This window comes from Gossypium arboreum, chromosome 8, assembly GCF_025698485.1.
Source record: "Gossypium arboreum isolate Shixiya-1 chromosome 8, ASM2569848v2, whole genome shotgun sequence".
In the NCBI taxonomy this organism is placed as follows: Eukaryota; Viridiplantae; Streptophyta; class Magnoliopsida; order Malvales; family Malvaceae; genus Gossypium; species Gossypium arboreum.
The window spans coordinates 88141601-88152854 of NC_069077.1; the positions used below are offsets into that span (position 1 = coordinate 88141601).

An 11254-nucleotide genomic window follows, 5' to 3' on the forward strand; every position below is an offset into this window, starting at 1 on the left:
GATGGCAACTCATGGTGCTTTTTTTTTATATATATATATTTAGATTAGTGGTTAAATTTTAATTTTGGTCTCTCTATTTTACTTAAATTTATAATTTAATTTTTATACTTTAGTTTCTAATGTAGTTTGGTCCTTATATTTTTATAATATTATTAATTACTCCAAATAGTTAATATTGTTAACTTTTTATTAAAATATTATGTGGTTATATATAATTTGAATATTTTAAGAGTATTAAAATTGACGAGTAACTTTTCATTTCTTGATTTTGTCTCTGTTTTTTATTTTTCATTTTACATTATAGGATAATTGTCAAATTTTAGTTTTGACTTTTATACCATGCTTGTTGATGGAGAAAGTATGGTTTCAAGGAGGCCAGCTCACCTGTGATAGGAAGAGAACTTGAGTTGAAAGCTAAGGAAATTAAGAGCTGGAGACGAGAAGAGTTTAAAGGATGCTAAGTAATAGAGAAAATACATGGGGGGAGAAGGGAGGATCCTCGGTTCCTCGTGTGTTCGAGTATATATAGGAGAGATCCCTATGTCATGTCATTGAAAGTACGGACGGTAGGTTGCTTGTATGGTCAGTTAGGTGGTAGGTCGGTTAAATGTTTTTGCCATGCATAGTACTTTGTAGTCTTGCTTTAACATACTTATTGTTGAGATTGTTTGAGATTGTTATGTTTTAGTGGTCCCTTAAGAGTCCCCTTGGAGGCCAAAGGCTGGTGGCCTCTCTGTTGGTTTAAGTGCAATTTGCAGGTGTTTGGTCGTGTATGTTCCAATGGAGGAGTCACCATGAAGGGTATTCAACAGGTGGCCATTTAGGGGAACTTGTTGGGGCTCTCATCAAGCCACTCCTTGTTTTGACGGATGTCCTTGTTGGGGAAGGGTATACCAATATCGAAATTTTAGATTTAATACATATGATTTAATTTAATTAAATAATTTGGTTTCTCTATTTTATAATGTTATTAGTTAGTCTAACTAATTAATATTGTTAATTGTTTCAATCAAGTGTCGACTATCAATTTTTTAAAAGCACCAAAAATTTTGGCATAACAAGTTTAAACAAGTGTTTTGAAGAAAATTTTAATCACTATTTTTAACATTATTTTTATTGTTGCATGACTATCAAGTAAATGTATATATATTAATTTCAAAATGTCATTATAGTAATTTTTATAGAATTTTAATAGTGATAACAACTGAATTTGAATTTTTAAATTAAAAATAGTAGAAAGATTATATTCTTAAAATAAAAATAAAGATTAAATTTTAAATGTACAAAGTGTATAGAGAATTAAAATATATTTTAACCTTTAAAATTTTATACCATAATTTAATATAAATAAATAATCAATTCAATGTAAAACGTGATAATTATAATACAAACCTCCGCATATTACTAAGTTTTATTCGATAAAGGAAAGCATAGAAAAATAAAAGGAAACCTTATAGGACACCTTATTTAAGTTTATTTGATTAACTTCATTTGCCTTTAGAAAGCCCTTTGATCAAACTCAAACCTTATACATGAAAAGAGGGAAATGTGAAAATTGTATCAAATGTTATGAATGTGATAGGAGAGATTATAAGTTGGGTATCACCTTAAATTGATTTAATTTGAATCGATTAGATAGGAATAATTTTTTTTTAAAATTTACATGGAACTTGAATTCTATTTATTTTAAGAATATTTTTTATTATTTAAATTTAAATATAAAATATTTTTAAACATTGAAACAAAATGAAGGGTTTTTTATAGAATCAAATCGATTTTTTTTTATAGAATCAAATCGATTTTGACAAATAAAAGTTAAATATGTTAAATTTGAACTTGACCATAAACAATTAATAATTATTTGTCATGTTAATTATATTGTGGGATATTACTGGGTGTCTCGAACAATTGGTATTAGAGCCACGGTGTAGCAATGTTATGTTAGTATACTCTGTAATTGCAATATTGTTTGATCTTGCAATTAAAAAAATATTGGAGATTATCTGTGGTTTTGTAGTTACTTGATGTAATAGCCCGTTTTTGGGTCAAATCGAAACAGTGGTTTCAAGACCACAAATCCGAAGTAGAAATATTTATTTTATTATTTCTTTAAGTTCTACAACATAATAGAATAATTGTGTGAAAATTTTGTTTAGAAATTTTATCGATTGAGTGCTCAATTTGTCTAGAAGGACTAAATTGCAATAGGTCCAAAACTTGAATTCTATAAGTTAAAGATGTCTAATTGTCATGAAATTCTAAATTAGAGGTCCTTAAATGGTAATTAGACCATTATACGTCATAGTGGACAAAAATGGACTAGTTAATTTAATTAGGATATATTTATTAATTTACATAAATAACCTTGTATTTTAACATTAAAATCACCTAATTCATGTCCATAAATGTCCACTCATAATTACAATGGTCTAGTTACAACATAAATCCCTTAACAATTTAATTCCATAGCTAATAGATACCTTTAACTATTAGAACTCTACTTTTGCACATTTTACGATTTAGTCTTTTTTACTTAATTAAGCATGCAAACATTAAAATTTCTTAACGAAAATTTTATACGACACTGCTAACTTACCGTAGATATTAAAATAATAAAATAAATATTTTCATGTTGAATTTGTTGTCCCGAAACTACTATTCTGATTTCACTAAAAACGGGTTGTTACATGAACTTTTACAATTTAGTGTTTGAGCATTAATTAACTATTTTCTCGATTAAAGTACATAACAGAACTTCAATATATTTTCTTAATAAGTTCATTAATTTTTATTTCATCCGATCTTAATTTACTTAAATAAATTTCTAAAACTATATTTTCTGACACCGCTTAAAATCGGATGGTTACAATATTTTTATTTGATGAAATCTCATCATCAAATATAATCTGACTTACATGTCATAAATTTCAGTTGAAAAGTGAACTATGATTCACAGTGCAACCACAGCAGCGCTAACATAAAATATAAATATATATTTGTAATTAATTAGCAGAATAGATCTAAAGGGCCGAGACGATTACAAACAAGATTTGACAATTCTTGTAACCATCAACTTGAATAAGTGTCCGATAATCTAACGACAAATTCCTTATGATTGTCCAACAAGAGTTATTCCAAAGTAAATCAATATACAATGATATTACAGATGCAGCACATGACCAAGAAGCACAGTAACTTCAGTTTTTGCAGAGCTGAAGATCATATTTGGTAAGAGAAGCGGAAACCATAAGCATGTGATAAATGGTTGTAGACCATGTCTTATAAAGCTGGTAATCATCTACCATGTCAAGTTTAACCATTCCCGAATTTGTCGTCAAGACGACTACGTAACATGTGTCAGTAGTCTCATCAGCTGCAGGATCTCTATACAACTCAGCATGCAGGCCCAGTATAATGCCTGAATTAATGAATTCATGTGACTTAAATTAAAAAAAAAAGCTTTTTTAGTTAAATAATTATGGAGTACTTTTTGAAAAGAAAAAAAGAGGGGGAGGACTGGAAATGATAAAATTATGAGCCTCACGTTCTTTCTTGCTTTTCAACAGGCTTAGCTTCCTTAGTTTAATAATAACCTGCAAAGCATTATTAGGAATGAAAACTTGATTATGACCTTGGTTACCAGCTAGTTGTAATGAATAAATATTTGCACGCCAAGAAAGCATTTAATTTATTGTTAATTACCAAAGTGGAGGCTTCAGCACTATCTCACCTTTGAATCACCATTGAGGTCTATGGAGGCCCATCTAACCATGTATTTCGCTGTTCAGAATCAAACCTCCAAATACGTAAATTATTTTCTCAAATCCAATATAGCAGTGTCCAGTTACCGATTGCTTATATTGTTTTAGAGAAGTGAAAAAAAAAAGAAAAAAGAAACAGTCTACTAACCATCTGGTGTTTCTACACCAAGCTCAGCACCCTTTGCTAGCATTGACCTGCATTTATCAAACTCAAATGGAAGATCGTTGCTGTTCTCAAATGGAAGCAGTGGGGCACTACCATTGTATCTGTTCTTGCATCCTGTTCTTGCTTTAAGGGTAGCAGCTCCTCTTAACGCTACAACAGTTAAGTAAAGATTATGTTGAAGATTAAGTGCGGTTTACATTGTATAGCAACTAACTTCGCCATATATACATAGAAAAGAAGTTTTATGTATAATTAACAAGCATTCGCTGCAATGTAAGGTTTATTGTATTCTTAAGGACAGGATTCAAATTCAAACCATAGAGATATCATTGTTGGAAGTTATAGTTATGAATCCTATAACAATTAGTCATGTACATACACCATGATATATATTTTGTATTTAAAATAACACATACTATGAAAGTTAACTGCGATGGATATCATTGCAAAAAGATCCGCAACTGCAAAATAATAATGGTAATGTCTCATTGCAGGTGCTATATAAATGTCTGCTTATATCCTTCATCTGCAAATATTTGATTCTTGTGCATATCATTTGTTGCCAAATGCTTCAGACATATCATATACATTTATACTCACAAGTATTAGCTGCTGCAGTTAGTGTTAAGATCTCACTTGCAGTTGTACCACTCATGGTCGAAGCTATAACACTGCCGAGCTGCTCTTTCTTTGCCCCCATTGCTTCTGCCACTTTGGCGCATTGTGCCGCAAGAAGAGCAGCTGCTGAGGCTACTGCCGCCTCCTTGGTTGGGCTACAATATTCCCTTTTGGAATTCTCGGCTGCAACTGCAGCCAGTGCTGCTGCTAAGCCTGCCACTGATATTGCTGCCTGCACTTCTGCTCTTTGTAATCTATCCTTTTCCTTTCCCTTTGCTTTCATCTCCTTCATCCATTTCTTGATTGAGATACCCTTGAAAGGGACTATCTTCCAGGGCATCTGAGAGCATATACACGAGGATTTATGGCAAAAATAAATTCTGAGTAGTATGATTCTTTCCCCCCTCCTCCACAAAATTAAACACCTATATAGATTGCATTGTAAACGCCTACCCATTTCTTTTGAAAACAGCTGTTGTAGTTCAGCTCTGGATGCATTGCTTGTTGCTTCCATATCCATGACTGAAGATAACATGAACAGTCAATAACTTCAGTTCAAGATAAGAAAATAATTAAGAAAAATAAGTATTTCTTTAACAATGCCATTTCCAGTACGTAGCTTTTATGGAACATAATGATAGATTTAATTACCTTCACATCATCGGACTTCCATGGTGGCAAAGACGACTTGAAATCAGTAGCATCAATATTTGCGCTTTTCTCCGTATTCTGCCAGTCACAAAAACTTGAATTCAACTTTTTTTTTTCTGTACCGTAGACATGCAATATTTGCAGCAATCAAATATATATAAAAATATATATAACATCTTTTAGTATTTTGAAATTTACCGTAAAAGACAATGAGGTGTCACTCTCAAGGGCCTTGATTTGATTGTCTAAGACAACAATCGATTGATCACGCAGCTGAGGCTGCAGAGCTTGAACTGCAAAGTAGCACCAAGTACGCGACAGAAAATCCATGGTCTCCTGACATGCCTCAGAAGGCGATGGTTTGGAATTGAAATCCATGCAATTAGGGGTGAATATGTTAGGAGTGAGCTTAGCAGACTGATAATGAACCTCTCTTACTAATAGGAAAATATATAACGCCTAAATCAGCATCGATGAGCTTAATGCTATGATGTGGGGGTGGGGTTCACATGCCACTTTATATCATTACCGTAGGTGGGCTTTGATGAATTTTAACATATTAAAGTCAAATCAATCAAGTATATCTTATTATATGTGTACAGCTTGTTTGTGTCCACACTTGCTGACAGAATGGTTTATGAAAAAAAATATAAGGACAGACAGAGAGATGGGGTGTTATCGACGGAAAGGTTAACCAAATGTTGACATAAAAATACTCATTCAAGAGTTGCAATGCAAACAAAGGGACCTGCTTGGAATTATTCAGCGTTGAGACTTTCTCTTCTCTTCTCTTCTTTTCCTTTTCTTTTTATTTATTTATTTATACAACATTGAGTCTTCTTAATTGTATGTCTATGTTGCGAGATGGCCAAGTATGCAGTGACGAATACATTTGGCAGTCAACATATGGTGGATAGTTCAAGCTATAAGTAATCGGGCAGATAGTCCAACCATAAGTCATTGGTGGACAGTTTGAAATTGCAAGAATGTTGGCGGACACTCCATATGTGGCAAGTAATAACAAGCTCACCAATGATCAAGCTACGCACTGTACGGTGAACTATGAAGTTGTTGATTAATTGGCGGATTGTGGATAGGTGGATTTTATCCACCAATTGCATGGAAATATTTTGGTTCATGCTGCACAAATTATGTTACGTGTACCTGATAAAAACCAATCTTAGTTGGTAGGATTTTTTTATGTGTTTAGGTGTAGATTGACTCAAATCAGCTTGTGTACAAATTAAGTTTTTATCTTTCAAGATTGCTTTTAGTGGGATTAGTTGAGTTTTGACATTAATCAACTAATATATTGTGACAGCCCAAAATTGACCCTAGTCGGAATGTGGTTTCGGGACCACAAAATCAAGGCATAAAAATAATTTAATGTTCATTTTGATGCTTATGATATGTGTTAATTCGTGTGTGACATTTTTGATGTTTGATTTAGAGTTATAAATGTGAATTTCACTAGAAAGGACCTAGTAGAAAACTTTGAAAGTATGATGGGGAAATGTGTGATGACTAATTAAAGCATGCATGCAAAACAATGGCCTTGCATGTCAAATATCCCTCTTTTTATAAGAGGTGGCCGGCCATGACAAGGGAGGATGGGCAAAACATGTCATAGACATGTTTTGTTGGTGCATTAGGGAGAAACATTAAACTAAGGGGTATGGGTAATAAAAAAATGAAAAAAAATTGTCTGTGAAGGCTTCTCCCCTCCCCATTGCCGTGTATTGAAGAAAAGAAAAGAAAAAAATTGTTCATCCATTTCATTCTCTCTTGACCGAAAATACTAAAGAGGAAGGAAGGAATTTTTGCTTCATGTTTGGTTTGGAAGGGGATTAGGAAGAGATTTGGCTATACTTGCATCAAGATTAAGGTATGTTTGAGGTTGTGCCATGAGATTCATGCATGTTTTTAGTTGCTAGCTTGATGTTCTTATTAGCCCATGGTTCAAATCTTTGCTATGTCATGGGAATGATATTCGGCCAAAGTGGATGTGGTGTTAATGCCATTGCATGCTAAATATCAAGCTTGATAATGATACATGCGATGGGGGATTGGGGACTCTTAGATTTTCTTTTAGCATTTTTGAATGAGATGCTAAGTTCTTTGTTAACCATGGCCAAATTGAAACGGTATGGTGTTGTGGTGTATTCGGCCATGGTATATCCATAAGTATGTTTCATGCATGTTGCATGGTAGGTAAGATTTGAGCTTTGGATATGTGCTATATTTGGATATAAGCAACTTGAGATTCGGCCCTTGCACCTACATGAATATATGTTTGCACATGATGTATTGGTATGACATATATACTATTTCAAGGTGTATATTTGCTTGTGATGATGTTTTGGTTATGAAGTAAATGAGAGATGTGTATTGAGCTACAATATGTAATCGTTAGTTAGTAAAATGTATGCTGTTTTTTTTGTGTGGTATTAAGTGTATAATTGGCCTCAACATGGACATGCATATTCGCCACATGAGGGAGTTGGTGTGCATGCATTCGGTTAGAGGCAAGCATATTGATGCCTATTCTTGGCTTGGAAAATTCGGCTAAGGAGAGTACTAACTAATGTGTTGAATTCGATTCGTGATTTTGTGCACATGTGACTCTAATGTCTAATGTATATAAGGGCTAAGTACCTTGAGCTTCACTTTGATGTTTGAATGAATTGTATTGAAATGCTTGTTGTGATTAAAAATGTGCATGACCGTTGTGTATTTGAGCTAAAGGATGGCCATATGACCATTTAAACTCCTTGTCATATTCGGCCATAAGCTATCATAATGAGATTTTAATAAGTTAAATTTGTGTGAATTAGCTCAAGAGCTTAGAGGACCACAGTTGGATAAGGGAAAGGAAAAAGTGATCGAATAGCCGTCGAAATCGTTCGACAACATCCGAGGTAAGTCTTCGAGTAATGACCCTACTTGAATTATATTGAAATCATGCTCCTTGTGTGTGGCTATTGAGCCGAAATTGTAAAGGTTTGATAAATATTTTGTGTTTGAGCCTTAGTAACGAAAATGAAATATGGATGTGTCGTGATTATTGATATATGTGTACATGAGCATTTGAATGATACCCGGGTTAAATCCCGAAGGCATTTATGCTAGTGATTATATCCGGGCTAAGACCAAGGCATTCGTATGCGAGTTGTTATATCCGGTTAAGACCCAAGGCAATTGTGCTTGTGGTTATATCCGGTTAAATCCTGAAGGTACGTGACTCGGAAATGAGCAATCTTGCTGTAAAAATTTCAGTTTATACACTTGTGAAAATTCCAGCAATGAGGTATGTTCGTATGTGCTTGAATTAGTTGAGTCCTTACAAGTAAGTATTCGCTCAGTTGATAAACGAGCTACCGCCTTTGGCTAAGTTGTTCTTTCATGTATGAACATAAGGGTCGGTAATGTGAAGTAAGTATGATTATGAGAATGTGTATTAATAAAGCGATTCATTTAGTTATGTAAATGTAATACTTTAGTCAAAGCTGATTTCATTACTTGAGACTTACTAAGCATTAAAATGCTTACCCCGTTGCTTTGGCTCTTTGTTTTATAGATTTTGCTCGTTAGCTATCGGATTCGGGATCATCGAAGTCGAAGTCATCCACACTATCAAAGCCCCCATTTTGGTACAATTTTGGTTGAACTTTGAAATGGCATGTATAGGACTACCCTTTTGTTGTAGGTCATGTATCTTTCGGTTTTGTGTAAACTTGGATAGCCATGCGAAAATGGCTTATATACGTTTTTAGCCATAATCGTTTGTATGTTGATCATTATGAGGTATGGAATGGTTTTGAAACGATTAGCCATTGGAATGGTTAATCATGATCACACTTTGTGCTATGTATGCAAAAAGGGCCAATTGAATCATGGAAATCATGAAATAGGTAAAGCCTACCTTAAAGGCAGATGCTGACAGCAGCAGTGATGTGGATGTGAAAAATAACTAAAAATAGTAGGAATAGTATTAAATATTGAATAAATTATGAAAATGAACCTTGATGAATCTACTTTCATATGGAAGAAACGAAACGGTCATATGAGTTATATGTTAAGAGATATTTAAGTTCTCGTGAAACAGGGCCAGAACAGTTTCTGGATCCCCTGTTCCGACTTTGAAAATTCATTGTAAATTAACCAGAGATAATTAGGAGTCATTCCATATATGTATAGATTCCTCTCTGAGTCTAGTTTCTATAGAAATAAACGGAATCAGTATTGAAGCCCTGTACAGGGAGATATCCAATTCGTAATGCGTGAAGGTTAGAGTAGTCAAACCCTGGATTAGGGGAGACTTTAACTAATAAACTGTACTAATTGGCCCAACCAAAAATTCTAGAAAAAAATATGTTGATGGACTTATGAGTCTAGTTTCAGGAAAAAATTATGAAACTGATTTTCGAGCTTTAAAACTCAAGATATGATTTTTAAGGAGACAGTGACGCAGTAACCAGCTAGTCTGGAAAATTTTTTTTTTATGGACTGTGAAAACAATTAAGTTAAGTCTGTGTGCACCTTGTGTTCGATTCCGGTAACGGACTCGGGTACGGGGTGTTACATATATATTTTATAATTTGTATTTGAAAACAAGAAGTACAAGGCGATGTCTGTGCCTACAAAGTGATGTTTCAAATGTGATTTTCACTAGGATTATGGCCTGTGAGACTCCCAAAGAAGCTTGGTATAAGCTAAATGAGGAGTTTCAAGGTTCAAACAAGACCAGGCAGCAACAACTCAATAATCTTAGAAGAGATTTTGAGAATTTGAAGATGAAGGAGGCCGAGTCAATGAAGCAATATGCAGATAAGATAATGGCAGTGGTTAATAATATCAGATTGCTAGGAGACCAGTTCAGTGATAATAGGGTGATTAAGAAGGTTTTAACAACACTTCCCGAGAGGTATGAGTCAAAGATTTCCTCTATTGAAGATTCGAGAGACCTGACAACAATCTCACTACAAGAGTTGATCAATGCGTTTATGCTCAAGAACTGAGGAGAGCATTAAAACAAGAGGAGTGTGTTGAGGGAGCCTTTCAAGAAAGAGGTAAAGAAGGCTCGAGCTCCACAAATTACAAAGGAAAGAAGGTCTTGACAAATAAGAGAGAAAAGCCAAAGAGAGATGGGGGAAGGAAGAAGTATGTTCCATGTTCTTATAAGGATGGGTCGTTCAGAAAGGTTTTGTTGATTTAGACAGGATGTTAAGTGTAGTACCTGTAAGTAGCTTGGCCATTTAGAGAAAGTGTGCAAGAATAAAAGGCAACCACAGTAGTAACAGCCACGATAGCAAAATGCTCAGGCACAGGTAGCTGATGGAAGCCAAGCTTAGGAGGAACTCATGTTTATTGCCTCGTGCCTTGCTACATGTAACAACCTGTTTTTAGTCAAATTAGAACAGTAGTTTTGGGACCACAAATACGAGGTAAAAATAATCATTTTATTATTATTTTAATGTCTACAAGATGATAGTATGATTGTGTGAAAATTTCGTTAAGAAATTTTATCGTTTGAGTGTTCAATTAAATAAAAAAGACTAAATCGCGTAAAGTGTAAAACTTGAGTTCTATTAGCTAAAGGTGTCTAATAGCTATAGAAATTTAAAGTGGCCCTTATATGGTAATTAATTAACATATTTATAAAGTTAGTCGACATTCTTGGACATCATTTAAGTGAATTTTAATGTTTAAGTTAAGGTTAAATTAGCAATTTGTGAAATAAGTTAAGTAAAAAATAAAGAAATCAATATTGTCATCTTTTAATCCATCTTCTTCCACCAAAAAATAAAAGGGAAAAACCTCCATGGATGCATGTTATAGTTCGGCTATTATAAGGCTTAATTGGTGAGTGATTTTGACTCGGTTTTTAATGATTTCTATGTTTTTGAGATCGTTGCAGCTTAGTCTAGCTAGCCCAGGGACTAATTTACAAAACTGTTAAAGGTTTAGGGTTTTTACATTGATGAATATTGGTGTATTTTGATGTTTGATGATAGAAAATGTATGGTTGTTGTTAGATAACCAACATTTGTAAAGTGAT

The 11254-nt window shown here is 33.7% G+C and overlaps 1 protein-coding gene across 1 annotated transcript; it reads right to left on the reverse strand.

Moving 5' to 3' along the window:
• Nucleotides 1–2870: 2870 nt before the first annotated feature.
• On the reverse strand, nucleotides 2871–5628 carry LOC108452583 (VAN3-binding protein-like). The gene is made up of 8 exons (XM_017750378.2): nucleotides 5395–5628; nucleotides 5197–5274; nucleotides 4999–5067; nucleotides 4528–4885; nucleotides 3910–4077; nucleotides 3731–3780; nucleotides 3545–3593; nucleotides 2871–3418 (listed from the first exon to the last, which is right to left on the reverse strand). The coding sequence occupies exons 1-8, from the start codon at nucleotides 5572–5574 to the stop codon at nucleotides 3198–3200; spliced, it is 1173 nt and encodes a 390-aa protein (XP_017605867.1). The 5' UTR covers nucleotides 5575–5628; the 3' UTR covers nucleotides 2871–3197.
• Nucleotides 5629–11254: the final 5626 nt, after the last annotated feature.